Below are 19,444 nucleotides of genomic sequence, written 5' to 3' on the forward strand. Positions count from 1 at the left end.
AAAAAAGTAGGTTTAGCATTGATATCATGTATCTCAAATTTTAAAAATTAAAACATTCCATCATGCTGCTTAAATGTAACATTTACTGTATTTATATTAGAGTAGCACCTAGAGACCTCAATTGAGAGCGAGGCCACATTGTGCTAGGCACTGTACAAGCTCAGAAATTGTCAGTTCTTGGGCAGGAACTAACGGTATGTTTACACAGCAACAAAAAACTTATGTCTGGCTCTTGCCAGCCAACTCAGGCCTACGGAACTCAGGCCTTGCAGGGTGGGAGGGTCCCAGAGTTGGGCTCCAGCCCAAGCCTGAAAGTCTACTCAGCAATGACATAGGCCCCTGCAGCCCAAGCCGGCTGGCATGGGCCACCCAGGGGTTTTTCTTTGCTGTGTAAACATACCCTAAACAGACAAGGCTGGAAGAGAAAACAAAGATGGGAAGTGAGATGTCTAGGGCTACCCAGTAGGTCAGTGACAGAGCAAGGAATGGAATATAGGCCTCGAGTCTCAGTTGAGTACCTTAACCCCTGGACCACACTGCTTCTTTGATTGCTGCTTATAAAAATTGTGTAAATAATTTATAATTTTATAAAAATTATAAAAATTTGGTTAAATACTAAGATGATATTTACAGTAGCAATGGGGATGCCTACCTAATAAATGCTTGTCTGACAGATTTAATACAAAAAAAAAGAGACAAGGTGGGTGAAGTAATATCTTTCCAGTCACACAGAGCTTTGTGTAGCTCAAAAGCTTGTCTCTTTCACCAACAGATGTTGGTCCAATAAAAGATATTGCCTCGCCCATATTGTCTCTCCAATATCCTGGGACCAACACGGGCTACAACAATGTTCCAAAGATCCAATACAAGCCACTCATACCAGACTCCATATGCTCCACTATGCAATCCAACATCACAGATAATAACTGCAGTGTCTCTCTTCCTGCAAGCAAAATGGTATAGAATATTTTCTTCCAAGATGTGGCGGTTAAAAAATAAGACTACATGAACAATTAATAGAAAAAAGTACTCATTTATTCAAGGTATGACAAGTGTATTTACAGTATTCATCTGCTCAGGACAGATCTGTTAGTGAGCCTTAACGCAGCAATTATAAATTACATTTAAAAGAGGAAATGCTCCAAATATGTTTCTGTTACAGAAGATACATTTTTGCAATGACAGAAACACTTAAGGCTAAGGAGTAGTTTTGACTTCTTCCCCACCACTTACAGGTACTTGGCAAAACTGATGTTTGTCTTTGAGACTATGTTACCTTGAGGGATACAGACTGCAAAATGCTACACACAATGTTGTCCCCTCTCAGTTGAGTAGTACATTTGTCAATCTCATTCCTGACAAAAAATGAGCACCACTTATGCTGACACTTGACGTAAAACAGTGAATTCAAGTAGAAGTGAGGTGAATTGCAGACCTCTGTATTTCACCGAAGGGCTGAGAGATCATGGAACAGCAAGACATTGTCACATCTTAAAGATTCTGTCCCAAAGTTCTTGTGGAAGAAGGTACTTGGCATAAATTTATCAAGCAATTTGCTTCCAAAAAGGGCTACAAAACACAGTCATGTGGTACAATCCAGCGTTTGCACTTTAGATTACCTATTAGAAAACAAGAGTAAAGACCGCAGCATTTTCCCACATCTATTGTAAATGAAGTACATTGTCTGATTTTAAAAAAAAATGTTTTTGATACCCATGATGCAGACTAGTATTTCAAGCCCATTTGGTTGTTCAGAAAGTAAATTATTTAACTAGTGTTAGAAAGCTGTTGCTTGAAACAGAACAGATAACAGGGGCAATTAAAATTGATTCTTCTCTTGAGGTAGGAGCCACAAGTCATATTTAGTCCTGTTTGTAAATTAACACACATGCCATCAGGAATATAACAAACCAAAAAACCCAACCCACAACCAGGTTCTTTCATTATTAAAATTAAAAAGCCATAATACGCACTGACTAAACTTAAAAGATGTACTGGGCTACCAGGTTATCGCCTTATTCATTTTGTTCCCAAAGTGTTTTGCATTTTACCTTCCACCATCTTGTTCCCCAGAAGAAAACAAAGTAAATGGGGAAATTTAGAAAATAATCCATGGTGATTTATACGTCTGCAACTGGAAAACCCACCACATATACAAAGATGTTTTTAAACTACTTCCAAAAATGTATATTTTGTATGTGATGGCTTGTCCCACCTTAAAAACATTATAAAAAATTAGTTTGGTATTTTCTAACTTTGCAAAAGAATCACTTATTAGATTGATGAGACTATAGCTACTTGAGTCAAAAAATTCTGAGAAACTGCTAAAGTCAACGTTTGGACAGATACAAGTTACTTGCTGATGACTTTCAGTGAAAAATACTATGAATCTAGATTTATTGGAATGCATGTTAGACATCCCAACAAAATTAGAAAAATCACTACTCGCACTTTAAATGCAATCTTCATTTACCTCAATTCAAGCCAAAGAAAATTATAGTCCAGATCAGATACATGCTCTATAGTTGCCTAATTGCTTTCCTGATTGATGGGATCAATAATTTAAAAATGATGGAAATCAAGCAGCAACTAAGTCATATAGACAGACACTCGGACTGGCATTTGTTTTTCAGTTAATTTGTTAAATTCAATTTTCCAGAAACTCTCACACACAGAGTTTAAAGTTTTCATTTTATTACTGTAAAAATATGATTTGTAACTTGTAGTCCTATGGCAAAAAGAAGCCTGGGCTTCCAACTATTTGAAAACATGTTTCATATTTAAATAGGGTATATTTCACAGGGTTTGTGTGAAACCAAATGCATTATTTCATGAACTAAACAGGATATGCAAAAGTTTATTCAATAATAAAGAGCTACATCCTCATCTTGATGTGCACACATAACATGAGTCAAGGAGGAAAAAAAATCCAAAGGCGTGTAAGTCAGTTTCAAGAGTTCCCAGCTAAACTGTACAACTTCTGAACCAATTGCAATTTTAGACCGAAGTTAGTAAAGATTGACCTTTTGCATATTCCAAAACTGAAGGCAAATCCAATCAACTTACATTTGGCTATGAAACACGAAGAGGACAATGAAGTTTTATTTTAGCCACATATTTACAAAAATGTTTACAGTAGAAGTGTAGAGGGGTTTCCTTTGTTGTTACAGATACTTAAAAATGACTGTCCATCTTAACTTTTATGCAAGAAAGACATCTTTTGTTAAACAGGTAATATTTTTTGCCTGCTCCCCCACCCTTTTTTTTTTTGGGATGTGGCAGGTGGTGGGTTGGGTAGGTAGAAGAAGAACACCTTAAAAATAAAGACCTGTTTACTTTACCAAACCTTCAAAATAAGGAGGTAAAGTACAGGCACCATTAGTTCCATGAGGGTTCATTATGTTTAGAATATTTTCCAAAAGCATCAAAAACAGTCTTGAACAGTTGTGGCATGGGTTATCCCATGACTTTCACCTCTTCGGTTTACTTCCCAAATTCTTGGAGTAGCTTGTCTCAGAAGCATGCTTGCTGAGCTTCTTGTCTAATGATGTATTTTGTAGACTATACATTTTAAATTAAACTTTTATGTAAAGAACATTACAAGCTTTTCCTTTGTACACAATTTAATCTTTGTGCTGAATATTCTTCAAAAGCTTTATAAATAATACAATAAATTTAGAACCAGCCTTCTGCCCACTTGTCATTATACCATGTTGTTGCTTTCTCCAGCTTTATCTACAAGCTGTGGGAGAGAAGAGACAAAAAAATCATTCTTTAAGTTACCTGCACATGTTTATGCAGGTACATTCAAAATGCTCTCTCAGAACTATAAATTAGTACTTGTGCGCATTTAGTAGGTGACTGAAAATGATTATAGTCAAATAGTACTCACCAAGGTCTCATGAGAGATTTATAAATTTGTAGACATTAAAAATATCTTACAGTGCAATTTGTGTTTCTGCATGATATGTTTTTCATGGATATTAACGGTGCAACATGAAGATGCAACAGAATGAAAACATAAATTAGAAAAATGCAGGTAACACTGCTAGCTTAATGGCCAAAATAAAATAACAATTAACTAAAAGAAAGAAATATCAGCCACTCATGCATTAACAGACCAAATAAGATATTTCAACTGACCATTACTGCGGATTCTCTTCTGAGCCTACGTAGGCTTTGAATAAAACATTAACAATTATCTTTTTAAACAGGATTTAATCCAATTAAGATCAATTTATATATATAGGTAAGATCAATTGCTGAGTGGAACATTCAATTGATCATGGATTACAAGCCAGACCTTGGCCTGGAACTGTTAGACTACAACATTCAAACAGATGAATTTGAACTTTAAAATGAATCAATCTTTGCAAACTGGACTTTGTATGTCTTAGTTGTACAGCTTCTGAATTTTACAATGTATGTATTAAACAGTAGCTTTCAAGACTAAGGTTAAAACACTTACAATTACAAATTTCCAAATATAAAGAGACGTATGCACAGTACAAATCCTAGGTTACCCTCTCTCGCGTGCTATTTGCCTCTCTTCTATTCCCTGGCTATTTCGTTAAAAGAATGACAAATGACATTTGAAAAAAAACAATCTTAGTAAATGGCAAAACTTATCCCAAGCATAGTGGACCTGAATAAGTATTAATTAAATGATTATGTATCACATGAAAGTTTATGGATCCAACAACGTTTTCACTTTACCATATAGTAAAAAATAATATATCTAGTCTATTTCCTTATTATACATGCATTAGCATAGACAAGGCTCTACTTCCAGCCATCAACATGCTACATCACGATTGTTCTTCTGGCATTATGAATTAACCCAATGAATTATACCCACAGATCTCATTCAAAAAATTCATTTACTAATATGGTACCAAAGGACGTACACAAAGGATGCTGGTGCCTAGAGACAGCAACTAGGCATATTTGTGACCCATCTTGAAGGTCTATGCTAGACTGAAAGAGAGCAATTTGAAATTACTCTGAGGCTTTTTTATGTTTAACTTACGCAAAATAAAGTAGATCAAACAAAAACCTAAGTCAGAATTAACACCGCCCCAACGTTATTTTTGACCCACTGGTGTACCCGAATAACGGAGTCTCAGATCATTGGCATTTGTAACATGCATATGTAATTCAAAACTTGACTATAATGATGCAGGGATAATCAGCTATAAGTCTCTTTACTTTTGAGGCTTCAGTGGAAATTCATTTTATTTTAATCTCTTCTTTAGGATTGAATATGACTTGTATGGTGCAAGAACTGTACAAAAAGCATACACAGTAACCATTTATTGGTCTATGACTACATGCATAGTATTTCTGCATTATTATTTGCTAAATGTTCAACCACCATGGATTGAACAAAAAGATTCAAACTTAATGTTAAGTAGATGAATACTTACCGAGCTTATACCAGGTAAATTCAAGAGATATCCAAGGACTGGCACTCTTCTAATAAAACCAACCACCACAGGAAAGAAACCCCTTTAAACAAAAAGATTCTGAAGTTACATAGGTTCAACATGATGTGATATTATTCTCACATATTAGATTGGATGAAAAAATGAGTTATTTGAAATGAGATTGCATTAAAAAAATTACTTGTAGCTTGTTAGTAGAAAATATGGGATCTCCTAATTCAGGAGGGGAGGGAGAGAAAGTAGTGGCAGGAAAAAATACAATATTCAAAAGCCCCTCCCCCTTAAACGTTTTGAAAATCTCACCCAATAGAGGTAGGATTTTATAAAGTACCTAAGTGAGTTAGGAGCATGTTGAGGTCACTAGGGCCTGCAATCCTAACAATGGGAGTACTTTTGAAAATCCCACCAATATTTAGTACATTTCACCAGTTACTTTTATGCCCAAATATAGGATTAAATTATTTCAGAAGCTGACACTATGGTACATTATGAGAGATGCATGGGCTGATTCGATGTTTTAATGGAAAAGAAATTCTCTCACAATGTTTAAAGTTTTGAGAAACTTACCGACTAACCTGGGACTCATTGCAGATTACCAAATTTAACAAGCAAATAATTACAAAAACAAAGGCTGTACCATTAAAATACCATCTGTTCACTTATTTTGACAAACGTGTTTAACCTGTTTGATAGTTTATAGTATATCATTAATGTAGTGCAAATGCATTTTATAAAGTAATGAAGGCCTCAGTACAGCAGCTATTTATTAGACATTTTCTGAGAAGTAGGAGTACAGCTGTTTGAATAAATTATGCGATATACAGATTAGCTATGTGAGAACTTGTGAGATTCTACTGTAATTCCAAGGGGGACTACTAAAGCAAATTTGAAAAAGAAAGTTTACGTAAAAAGCTATGCATTTGACCAGTTATTTCCTGTGTTTCTTTTGCCATTTCAGACTGATGCGTGGGAGAGAGCTTATTCTTCCTATTTGATTCTGCAGCAGACACACCTATTTTTTGATACGGTACCCTGTTACGGAAGTCAGAGTGATATAACAAATGCAGCACCATAGTGGAGATGGGGTAAGAAATAGCACCATTTGTTTTAGAACAAATTTTAGATTTACCAAGTGTCAAGAAAAGAGTTAAATTAAAGTTTAGTGCCTTTACGCTCCAAAGTCTTTTAGGTTCGAAAGTAAGACTATGAGAGCTATTTAATAAATAATCTAATTGTTCTCCTTTAAAAGATTGTGGTAGGACTCTGTGTAGCATTAATTTTAGCCACTTCATTATTTTGGAGATTGTTCTTTCATATATATTAAACTACTGTCGCACAGCAAGCACTGTTGAGACATGATGTACCACCACAGACAACATTTCAGATTTTTTTTTTTACAATGTCCTTTGCTGCTTTTAAAGCTTTCAAATGTTACCAAAGCAATTTTTCTAGCTTCAAAGTGGCTGATCAGAGATGCAAATAGCACATTAAAATAAACCATTTTAATACACTCAGTGAAATAATTCATATTATGATTAAGGCTACGATTTAGTCATGGTATTTTTAGTAAAACTCAAGGACAGGTCATGGGCAATAAACTGCCGAGGGCTGCGGCTGCTCCAGCCGGGGACTGCTGCCACTCCGGCCGGCTGGTTGGGAAGTGCTGCTGGGGCCAACAGACCATGGCTGCACCGGCCAGCCAGGGACCACTGCCAGGGCCACAGAATCTGTGACAGACACGGTACCCTAATTATGATTCCCTAAAGATGCGATGAGGTACATATGCTTTTACAACTTTAAAACAAAATTTAAGAGTCAATTTACAAGTGACTAAAGCAAAACTGCCTCTTTGTTAACGTACTAATTACTGAAGGAAGTCTTAGACCAATGCATAACCATTTGCAAAACATGTAATACTTCGCAAGTTAAGGATGAAATAACTTGGGCCAACAAAAACGGGGAAGATCTAAGGATGGGACTTTTTAAAAGCATTCTGCTTTTGGCATAGCTCTCCTCCCACTGAAGTCAACAATAAAAATTCTATTGATTTTAGGAGGAGCAAAGGCAGGTCAATGTTGAGCGCTTTTGAAATTCCCAACCTAAGTGTTTAAATATAGGACTATAAATCCAACTTTAGTGAGTTAAAGATATTATGAGCCAAGTCACATTTCCTTTGACTTCCACAGCAACTGCATTAATTTTCACCTGCCACTGCAGCACCATAGTAAAAGCTTTAGTGACTACTATACTGCAATCATGAGACACATGACAATTTCAGTTAAATAGTTTTGATTTAATCAGAAGTTCAGGGTTAAATTCAAAAGGTCTATAGTGTCATCTATATGACATTTTCCTCTTTCCCTCCAAAAGATGGGGATTTCAGCAAGTCAGAAGTGATATGAAGAAAAATGATGAATGGCTTCTTATGGGAACGCTAGGCACAAGTACGAAACTTACTATAATTACATAATGATTTTTCAGATTTATATAACTCACTTTTGTTAACCATATAACAAAATGCTGCTCCATTTTAGTGATTATGCTAGGCATAAGCAGTATGAGACATAAGGTGACTGGATAATGAAAACAAGTCTGTTTTAGTTTCTGTTTCTCATACACTAGCACAATACCAAGGTTGCAAACACTAGAAGGAAACGTTTAAATAAAATAAGTGCCCCCCCCCCCAAAAAAAAAGAATATTGTGGTTTCTTTGGATTTAAACTCGGTTTTTACTGGGGGTGATGTTTAAATTAGACAAAGTCCACATTGTAGGCCCAAAGGATACTCCTTTAAAAAAAAAAATCCTTGCTTGGTGGAGGGGGCGGGGGGAAGAAGAGAGGGAGAGAGAAGAGTGTGAAATTGCCATGCGCAATTTTTCACACAAAAGAAACAGTGTAACAAATATCAAACAGATTTAGGCAATGTTGATTTTAAAGGTATCAAACTAGTACACATCCAGTTCCAGGTTGTTACAAATACAAATTAAGAATTTGTACAAATTATAAAAAGTGTCTTTAAAGATGAAATTGCAGTTTAGCAACTGTTGTGGAATCAGCGAATGCTGCCAAATTAGGAAAAACATTTCCTCCTAATAACAAAAAGATACCAATGAAGAACCCCATTTTAAAAAAGTCTTACCTGAATAAAAGGAAAAATCCATAAATTTCAAGGATCATTCCTATCAAGGGCCAACCAATGAGAACTATAAGCACGCCACCCAGGAAAAAGCCTGTTGCTTTCATTTTATGTTTTTGGAAGAAGAATCTAAATGTTCTTTCTAAACCAATAACAAAAGCCAAGCCAGCCACAAATAAAACCTGAAAGAGACAAGAGACAAATCCAACAATGAATGGGAGAATATATTCCAAATGGATTTAGGGTTTTATAAATATTTCAGAACCATTCTACAAAGCAGGAAATGTTATGATGTGGAAGTATTTACTTCAATCCCATTTCCTTCACCGTTTGTAAATTTGATACACAAAGCATCTACATTACAAATACAACCATGTCAGGAGTCTCTATGACAACAGTTATCTCCAAAAATTAAGGCATGTATTTTGTAATGTAGACGTGACCCTAATCATGTCCCTGACCAATGCTGAAGCCTTGGACTGTCTAGCACTTTTAGTGTACACAAGCCTTAGTAAGTGGCAGATCATATTTTGCTCTACTAACCTTGGCAGTGTTTCTTTAAGTCACTGACTCACCTTCCATAACTTGTATTTAGCTGTTGTGGGTCAACATAATGCATATGCATGATGTTTATAGATATTTAAGCACATTCATTATAACATAATGGGAAGAACTGAAGATAAAGTATCAGCCTTGATGCTCGTTGTTTTTCACTACAATCTCAGCTTTGATATTAGTTTATCAATCTATCACTATTATAGAATAAATGCTACTCACCTTGTTTGACCAAGCAGTTCCATTGACAATAGTTGACACTCAGCTATCAGTGTCTAATTATCTTTCTCTAATCACAACTGCCACCTGCCAGTCTGAGAACTAACCCTACTAGCTAGAGTGAAACCTACTTGTGCTGCAAAACTCTCAAAGCCACACCAGCTACATTTTAAAGGAATAACACACATGTACTATGGCACTTTTACTCTTCTCATATTGCTCTCTTGTTGCATCTTTTTCTCTTCCCGGTATCACTCATAATATCCTTACAGGAAAGGAAAAAATTGATCTTTTCTTGTGTTGTCTTCAGTACTGTTTGCTCTTTACTTTCTCTCTCTCTCTCTCTCCCACTTTATATCACTTTCCCTACACTGAGTTATTTACCTCCTACCCTGTATTTTTGGTTTTTCCTTTTGTATTCCAAATATTTATTTTATGTATGTTTTGCAATATACAAATTCTCTTTCTTGATACCGTAGGGGTAGGGGCTTCTGCGATTATACCCACCTCCAAGTATATATTTTGGGACTTTCATTCAGTGAACAGCTTCCACATTTGCCCTGCTGTTGCTAGCTTCCACAAGCAGTAGCAACAGAGTGAAGAATTGTTCTGAATAGCAACAATTGAAAAACGACAATTCTCTAGTTAGTTTTCATCTCCTGCAGATGGACAAAGCTGTGAACAGCAGAAGCACTGGAAGTGTCATATTTAGAAAGGCAACATCACATCAGTTTATATTCAGTTAATGTGGGAAAGTTATCTACTGCAGAAGCAAGACATTTAATTTTTTAAGTGAAAAATAAAAACTGCAGAATATGAAGGCACTGACTAGTAAAAGTTCCTACTCACCACAGACAAGAGGTGAGTTTTTCAATTTATTATTAGCAATTTTCACTTAATTATACTTCTCTATCTCCAAAAAGTGTTAAGAGACTAAATTTGTTAGTGTTTACAGAATATTAGGGTTCTTAGATGGAAATAAATATGCAAATTCTATTAAGTTATCTTACATACAGGACCGTAAAAAAGGTGTCAGAGGGTACATCTACACAGCATAGAAAATCCTGTGGCTGACCTGTGTCAGCAGACTCAGGCTCACAGGGCTCAGGATGCAGGGCTGTTTCATTGCTGTGTAGACTTCCTGGCTCGGGCTGCAGCCTGAGCTCCGGGACCCTCCCACCTCACAAGGTCCTATATATGCTCCAGTCCCAGCCTGGAAACCTACACAGCAATGAAACAGCCCCACAGGCCAGCCACGGGTTTTCTTTGCTGTGTAGACCTACACATGACAGTCAATCCGAGTAATCTAATCTATAGAATCTGTGAAACAAGCGGCTGCAGCATGAGTCAGTCACAGTGAAGAAACTTAAGTCTGACTCAGTGGTACCATCTTTAGAGTGATGGGGGGATTGGTTTAACTTTCAGTGTCAGTGGAAGTTGAGCACTTAAGGCATTGAACATAATCTCTCTCTTATACCAGATTCTGCTTTAGTATAGCAGATTTAGATTATATCTCAGGGAAAAAAATTTTAACTGTAAGAACAGTAGGACAATAGAACAGACTCCCTTGGGAGGTCATGGAAGCTCCTTCAAAGGTTTTCAAAGGGAGGTTTTCAAAAGGAGGCTGGATAGCCATTTGTCTTGGATGATTTACACACAACAAATTCTGCATCTTGGCAGGGATTAGACGAGATGACCCTTGCCCCTTCTAAACCTAGGGTTCTATGAGTCTATTTTCCAAGGCTCAGTTTCCATTTGATTAAAAAAAAATCTCAAAGGGGAACATTTAATACAAATGCATCATGTACTTAAAATACTCTATCCTTCCATGTCGAAACTATGTGTATAAACTAAAATGTGAACAGCAAACACTTACATTTCCAATAGCCAAAAGTGCTTTGTCAAAAAAGAGAATCATTCCAAAGAAAAGGAAAAACACACCAAAGCCCGTTAATCCCATTCCAATCTCTGCAATACAAAAAAATATTTAAAAAAGGTTAGTAAAAGAATATCACCGATGCATACAAATAAGAAAATTTATTTCACAAATTAAGAGTTGACATGAATAGGTTGCAAAAATTAATGTAAAATGTGGAAATATTTAGTTCCTCTTGATGTGGGGGGAAGTTAGGTAGAATTCGTTATGGCCATATTTAAATTGTTACAAGCATGGAAAATAAAGTAGGTCCTGCTTCAAGAAGTTTTCAGATAACAATTCATTTTAAAGCTTCCAATTTGTCATAAATATTGTGATTTTAACTAAGAGACTTCTTTGATGATGTGATTTATAAGAAGTATATGAAGTGTACTGTACATTGTGCAATACGTCACTAAATTTGAAGTTACATATTGAAATAAAGTTCAGCATATACACACAATTGTGCATGTGTATATCGGAATTCTGTAGATGAAAACAAACACAGCTTTATCATTGATTTTGAGTGACCTGTTAGTAAATCAAAGTTTTTAAAATTATAGTTCTTTAGACATATGTTAGATTACACTGCAAGGTAAGTTTCAGTAGGGATGCCTGAAGATCAAACCTACAAGATTCTTCTCTGCAACAGTGATCAAGATCAAAACACAAATGGCTGCAAGTTTAGGCCTTTGGCCTCATTTAGATTGAGGTTTCTGTGAAGTTCTCCTACAGCTGCTTGAATAGCAGCAAAGCTCAACAGTCCGAGCACTAGTGTAAACTGGGTGACAATGTTTTAATCACAATTAGACACCTGCAGCTGGCCTGTGCCAGCTGACTCATTTGGGCTAAGGGGCTGTTTAATTGCAGCTTATATATTCTAGCACTTCCACTTACTAGCAATAGTAGAAGATTTCACAATGCCTCTGTGTAGCTATATCTACTCTGATAGCTTTTAACTTCCTTTCTTTTGTGAGCTCGTCTCTCAATATTGTTTAACACCATTTGATATCCAAATTATATTCTGTGGACTGACTTGTAACAGCACATATTTTTAAAATTTGCTTCAATTTTCATTTTGATTACAAACAGATTTCAGATCTACCAGTAATTAAATTTGCACTACTATTACAAGGACAAAATTATTACTTTAGATGTTCTGTTAAAAGATACTGCAAAAATCTACACCCTAATCTGATGTTCAAAATATATACACCCATATTTCACTATAAACTTAAACATATCAAAATCAATTAATGACTGAGGACTGTAATTGGAATCTGCCCTCTTCCCCAACTCCAGTCACACTAGCAAAGAGAAACATCATGGATGTCCTTATCAATTTGAATTCTGTAAAAGAGATGAAGCATGAACCGCTACCAGGAAGCAGGTCTTGAAAGATGTACCAGACACCTGCTAGCCATAGGTCTAAATATACTAGTCACAGGCCGATGAGAGATGAATTCCTGAACATACTGCACAAGATGCAGTGACAATACCTTGGTGAGAGGACCAGACCAACCCGCAACGGCCATTGCAATTACTATCATTTTTTGTTTTTTAAGTAGATCAGAAGCAGGAAGTCTTCCTAACAATCAGTGGGACTACTGGACGATCTCGGTGCTAAAGGAGCAGTCAAGGAAGACAAGGCCCTTGTGGTGAAGTTAAATGAATTCTTTGCATCCGTTTTCACTGCAAAGGATGTGAGGAAGTATTCTCACACCTGAGCTATTCTTTTTAGGTGACAAATCTGAGGAACTGTCCCAAATTGAGGTTATCAACAAAGTTGGTTTTTGAACAAATTGATAAATTAAACCGTAATAATTTGCCAGGATGAGATGATATTCACCCAAGAGTTGTGCAATTTCATATCTGAGCGCCTTCAGAACTACTAACTACATAGTTAGTACTATGTAGTTAGTAGTTAGAACTACTATGTAACCTATGGCTTAAATCAACCTCTGTGCCAAATGACTAGAGGACAGCCGGTGGAAGGCCAATTTAAAAAAAGTCTCCAGAGGCAATCCAGGCAATTACAGGCCAGTAAGACTGTTATTTTAATATCGGGCAAATTGTTTGAAACTACAGCAAAGAACAGAATTATCAGATACATAGGTGAACGTGATATGTTCGGGAAGAGTCAACACAGTTTTTGTAAAGGAAAATGAGGCCTCAGCAATTTTTGAAGATGTTAAAAATCATGTGAACAAGGGTGATCGAGAAGATATAGTGTCAAAGGCTTTCTGAAAGTCCAAGTCCAAGGTCCCTCACCAAAGGCTCTTAACCAAAGTAGACAGTCATGGGATAAGAGGGGAAGCCTTGTCATGGATCAATAACTGGTTAAAAGATAGGAAATAAAGGGTAGGAATAAATGGTAAATTTTCACAGTGGAGATCGGTAAATGGCAGGTTCCCCAAGGATCTGTACTGGGACCAGTGCTATTCAACATATTCATAAATGATCTGGAAAAAGGAATAAGCATTGAGGTGGCAAAGTTTACAGATGAGACAAAATTAGTTATGATAGTTAAGTCCAAAGCAAAGAGTTACAAAGGGATCTCACAAAACTGGGTGACTGGGTAACAAAATGGCAGAAGAAATTCAGTGTTGATAAGTGAAAAGTAATGCACATTGGAAAAGGTAATCCCAACGATACATACAAAATGATGGGGTCTGCATTAGCTTCCTTGAGTCACAGTAGATCTTGGAATCATTGTGAATAGTTCTGTGAAAACATCTGCTCAGTGTGTAGCAGCAGTCAAAAAAGATAATGCTAGGAACCATTAGGAAAGGGATAGATAATAAAATTGAAAATATCATAATGTGCCTATATAAATCCATAGTACGCCCACAACTTGAATACTGAGTGCAGTTCTGGTTGCCCCATCTCTAAAAAGATATATTAGATCTGGAAAAAGTACAGAGGGCAACAGAAATGATTAGGGGTATGAAAGAGCTTCCATATGAGAAGAGATTGAAAAGATTGGGACTGTTCAGCTTTGAAAAAAAATGACTATGGTGGATATGTCAGAGGTCTATAAAATCATGAATGATGTAGAGAGTGTGAATAAAGAAGTGTTATTTACCCCTTCGCATAACACAAGAACCAGGGGTCACTCAATGAAATTAATAGGCAGCAGATTTAAACAAACTTAAGGATGTACTTCTTCACACAATGCTTAGTCAACATGTGGAACTCGTTGCGAGAGGATATCGTGAAGGAAAAAACTAACTGGGCTAAAAAAAGAATAAGAAATTCATGGAAAATTTAATTAGCAGTAATTTAGTAATCAGCAGTTATTAGCAGCAATGGTCAGGGATGCAATCTCATGCTCTGGGTACCCCAAGCCTCTGAGTGCCAGATGTTGGGACTGGACAGAGGATGGATCACTTGATGACTGCCTTGTTCTGTTCATTCCCGTTGAAGCATCTGTCATCGGCCACAGTTGGAAGGCAGGATACTGGGCTAGATGGGCCATTGATCTGACCCACTATGGCCGTTTTTATGTTCTTATGCAAATGTACGTTGTGCTTTACACTCACTTTAAAGGCTTTTTACGTTGCCAAAGCAGTGTAAAGAGCCTTAATGTAAAGAAAATCTGGCCCTCTGACTTCTGGTCTTAATAGATTCTGGTTTTGTTAACAAGATTGCTTCATGACATGCAGTTTGTTGGCTGATCAGATGTGTGCTACTTGTATAATTTTACTTGGGATGTTTGCAGCTCACTTCAGAAGTCGGAACCCCGTGCAATTTTTATTTCATTGCTTATAAACCTACCAGTTTTATTAAAGGATGTACCAGCAATTAGATACACTGCCTCAAAATTCAGTCCTCCAAATTAACTGGGAATGGCTCCCACGTTTCATCACATGCAGGGTGGGGGAGTATGGCTGAGGCAACTTTTCCTTTTCGAACGAGAGGGGAACTAAGGCAGGGCTGGCTCGTCGAAAGGAGACGTTTGAAAACACACTGTAAACAGTGACACACAGAGCTCCCTGGACCCCTCGCTCCCAGGGCTGCTCGGACTTCAGTCCGTGTTTGGCGCATGAAGCTCGCCCAAGGGATCCCGGGTTTTGGAGAGGCCTCCCGGCGCACGTGTCCAGCGGGAGGGGAGGGTGACCAGACGAAGACGAACGGAAACGACCCTGGAGCCGGTAAGGCCCTTCCCCCCTCCCCCATCATCTCTTCAACTGCGCGCAGGAAGCGGCACGGGAGCGCGGCACAGACCCCGGCCCCAGGAACAAAGGAGCAGCGGCCAAGCGCGCTCGGTCTCGCCCCCGAACGCGACGCCACCGCCCGGGCAAGCGGCGTCCAGATCGTGCCGCTCAACAGCCGCCCCCCGCCCCCGGGAGCTCCCTGCCAGAGTCCCCCTCCCCCCCCCGACGCCAGCACCCCCCAGCAACCAACCGCCCCTCAGGAGCCCCCGCGCGGAGCCCCGCAGCCGCCGGGCCGGGCCGACGCTTACTCTGGGTGTCGGTGAGGGAGATCATGGTGGCGGCGAGGCCGGCGGCGGCGGCAGCAGCAGGGAACGGAGCGGGGGGAGGTGGCTGGAAGCAGCGGCAGAAGCGGCCGCCACGTCTTCCGGAAACACGCAGCCCCCCGCACCGCTCTTACCCGGCACCGCCCATTGGCGGAAGGCGGGCCAATCCACGCCCGCTTTATTCGCTTCCCGCCCACCACCCGTCGCAAGTACGGCGGCTCAGCCGGACCAATCCTAGCGGAGCGCGCTCTGTGATTGGTCGGGAGGGGCCGGAGCCGGCTGCGGAAGTTGCGGCGGGCTGGGAAAGGGAGGGAAAGAGCGCGCGCGCGGGAAACGGAGGCGCCGCTGGTGAGAGCGAGAGGCGAGTGCGGCGGCGGCAGGAGCGGGGTGGGGGCTTAGGACGGGCGGGCTGAGCCTGGCGCGTGGGAAGAGGTGAGTTCACGTCGGGCTGGGCTGGGAGGGGCAGGGGCATCACCATCACCCTTCCCCCCCTTCCTGTCCCTTCCCACGTGCATCCCGCCGGGAGGGAGCAGGGTAAAGGGAGGGGTAGAGATGGAGGGGTATCCCGAGGGGAAGGGACAGGGGGAGCCCACGTGGAGAGGGGTCGCGGTGTAGGGGGAGAGAAGGGGCAGGGCGAGGTATCCAGTGTGGGGCAAGAGCTCTTCAGTGACTGACTAAAACAGAAGCTGAGGAAATTCCCTCTCCGCGCCCCCTCCCCAAGCGCAGAGGTGTAGGGCTAGGAGGAATCATTGTGCTCCTCTAGTCTGACCTGATTAACACAGGCCCTGACTTTCAGCTTTCCCCAGGGGTTTTCCAACCCTGCTCCGCCCAGAGGCCCTGCCCCCACTTCCCCAAGGCTCCACCCCACCCTGCTTCTTCCTGCCTCCACCCCACCCCCTGAGGCCCCCCCCTGCTCCCCCCCCCCCGTCAGTGCCTCCTGACCATTGGCAGACAGCTGATCGTGGGAGGTGCTGGCGGGGCGAGGGGGGGGGGGGAGAGTGGAGAAGAGGAGCTGATCCGTGGGGCCTGCGAAACAGCTAATTGGTGGGTGGGTGCTACTATTTTTTTTTTCACTGTGGGTGCTCCAGCCTCTGAGCACCTACTGAGTCGGTGCCTCTACTGTGTAACACAGGACCATAGGACTTCCCTGGATTAATACCTGTTTTCTGTGGTGTTCTTTAAAGTGGTGTGAATGTCCCATATGCAAAAACACCCCCACCACTTCATTGCTAAATAACAATTCACTACCTCCAGCTTCAGTAAATTCTCTGCTGGGTTGGATAGGCATTGTCCACCTCGTCCTCACCTTCCCCTTTTTGTGGCTTGGCGTATGCTCTGTCTGCTGTTGGCTTTAGCCGTCCCTCTCCTAAGGAAATTCACCAATGAATCACTACATGATCATTCTGGTACAGTTTGCCAGATGCACTTTTTTCCATATAAACATCTTGTACTCAGCTGAATCATCTTCTGCCTGTACTTAGCCTATTTGAGATGTTCAGCTGCCTCTCTCTATGGGATGGAGCATGTGCTTGAGCACTTTCCTTCTCTTTTAAAAAAAAAATCTTTATGCTTGGACATGGTAATTAAATCTCTTGACATGATGATATTCCTGCACTTGCCGTATTCCTCTTATTTGCTGTTGACTGATACTTATATTGGGTTACTTGTAAGTACAGTAGAACCTCAGAGTTATGAATACCTCAGGAATGGAGAAAGAAAAGGAGTACTTGTGGCACCTTAGAGACTAACCAATTTATTTGAGCGTAAGCTCAATAAATTGGTTAGGCTTCTACACTTTCCACAGTATGCTTCCGATGAAGTGATCTGTAGCTCACGAAAGTTTATGCTCAAATAAATTGGTTAGCCTCTAAGGTGCCACAAGTACTCCTTTTCTTTTTCCGAATACAGGCTAACACGGCTGTTACTCTGAAACCTGTCAGGAATGGAGGTTGTTCGTAACTCTGAAATGTTCACAGCTCTAAGCAAAATGTCATAGCTGTTCTTTTAAAAGTTTACAACTGAACAGTGACTTAATACAAGCTTTGAAACTTTATTAGAAAAAAAATGCTACTTTCCTTTTATTTTAGTAGTTTACTTTTAACACTGTACTGTATTGGCTTCTCTTTTTGTCTCTGCTGCCGCCTGATTATGTACTTCCAGTTCCAAATGAGGTGTATGGTTGACTGGTCAGTTCATAACTCTGGTGTTTGTAACTCTGATGTTCTTCTGTATGCTTTTTAACTTTGGCAAGCTTGAGATTTTTTTGTTGTGTGTTTTAATGAGATCCTGAACATCTCATCTCCCTTTTTTGTTGTTGAATTATCTAACACAGTTTGATAAGCCAGAGCTTGCTTGTGAAGCTAACACTGCTTTAGTTTATCTAATTTTAAGCTTTTTGCAGTGTTTTACTAACATCATGGTTCTTTTTAAAGTTTGACTCTTCTGAGGTTTTAATTTGGAAACTGATTGACAAGTGAGATGCAGAGCTTGTCACCTGTAGGCTGCTAGCTTGAATCCATGCATGGTTGGTAAGTGAAACAGGCCACCGACCAATCTTCAGAAAGTGACTGATGTGAAATGAGTCAGTAGCCTTTGTTCAGTTCCTTAGTGTCTGCATTAGAGAAAAAGCAACTACTAATCGGTGCACATTTTGGCAGTGTCAGCAGAGAGAGGCCAAGGACTGAATCATTATAAGCACTGAACTTTCTCTCATAGAGGGGATTCTCAGTTTAACATTGGCAGAGCATTTGTAGGGATGCTTGCATTGCCACTGCTCATTCTATTCCTGTACTTTGGATAAATTGGGTACTACAGTCTACATTGCTGCCAATCTGGCTAAATTCACTTGCATAAAAAATTAAGGGAGGTTATCCCATTGATGATGTCAATTTCAGATTCAGGATCAGATATAGTGGATTCTGAACAGTGCCCCTGTCCTATGTAGTAGATAGCTGAATCTTGCCAAATACTTTCTGAAATGAGTAATCTACGCAATAATCTGATTCTGTCCAAGGCAGAGCTCCTTTCAGTTATTCTGACTCCATCTTCTGACAAAACAAAGTATTTTAGCTGAATCTATTATTTGTTCCATGCATTGGTCATGTTTTTATCTCATGATCAGTTTTTAGGAAGCGACAATAGAAGTTGGCTGGGGGATTTTTCCTTTTTCTCTCCCCAAATAAGTGTTCCTGCTGAGGTAACAGGGGATGTCTTATTTTTATGTTTTGTTTAATTTTGTATTACTTTCTTACTGTAATACAGTGAAGATCATACTGTAATAGAAAGAATATCATTTGCAAATATTTATTAACTTAATATATTGAAGAGTTTTTTTGCTGCTGTTCTAACTCTTATGGGATTTTGTTTGTTATTCTATAAGTCCCATTATGGTGGTTCAGTGCTGTTTAGCAGGTCACTGTAATTAATTCTGATATTTTTATAGTTGCATTTATGAAAAGTCATCTCTCTGTTTTGTTGCACTAAAGCATGTGGACTGTTTTTATAGCATGCTCCAATTCCTATTAATGGGGATAACAGACTTCCACTGACTTCTGTAGGACTTGTTTCAGGACCCAGATTGGCAGAATACTTACCTTGAAAGTCTGGCAGTGTGCTAGCGATCATTGTCATTGACTTCTCCCTGTGAATTAATTTATTCAGTTAACATCAGTGTGTTTTTGTTGAAGGAAATGTGTG

At 39.4% G+C, this 19,444-nt stretch overlaps 2 protein-coding genes across 2 annotated transcripts in view; one reads left to right on the forward strand and one right to left on the reverse strand.

Moving 5' to 3' along the window:
• Positions 1 to 1,013: 1,013 nt before the first annotated feature.
• Positions 1,014 to 15,883, reverse strand: GOLT1B (golgi transport 1B). Its single transcript, XM_084650236.1, has 5 exons — positions 15,734 to 15,883; positions 11,230 to 11,321; positions 8,583 to 8,761; positions 5,427 to 5,508; positions 1,014 to 3,742 (listed from the first exon to the last, which is right to left on the reverse strand). Exons 1-5 carry the CDS (start codon positions 15,756 to 15,758, stop codon positions 3,704 to 3,706), a joined length of 417 nt encoding a protein of 138 aa, XP_084506362.1. The 5' UTR covers positions 15,759 to 15,883; the 3' UTR covers positions 1,014 to 3,703.
• Positions 15,884 to 16,102: 219 nt separating this feature from the next.
• Positions 16,103 to 19,444, forward strand: part of RECQL (RecQ like helicase) — a 28,426-nt gene continuing 25,084 nt past the window's right edge. The window contains exon 1 of the mRNA XM_084645207.1: positions 16,103 to 16,180. The gene's annotated coding sequence lies outside the window, so the exon portion shown is untranslated. The remainder of the gene's footprint in view (positions 16,181 to 19,444) is intronic.

Source organism: Lepidochelys olivacea, assembly GCF_965140295.1.
Source record: "Lepidochelys olivacea isolate rLepOli2 genome assembly, chromosome: 1".
NCBI lineage: Eukaryota > Metazoa > Chordata > Testudines > Cheloniidae > Lepidochelys > Lepidochelys olivacea.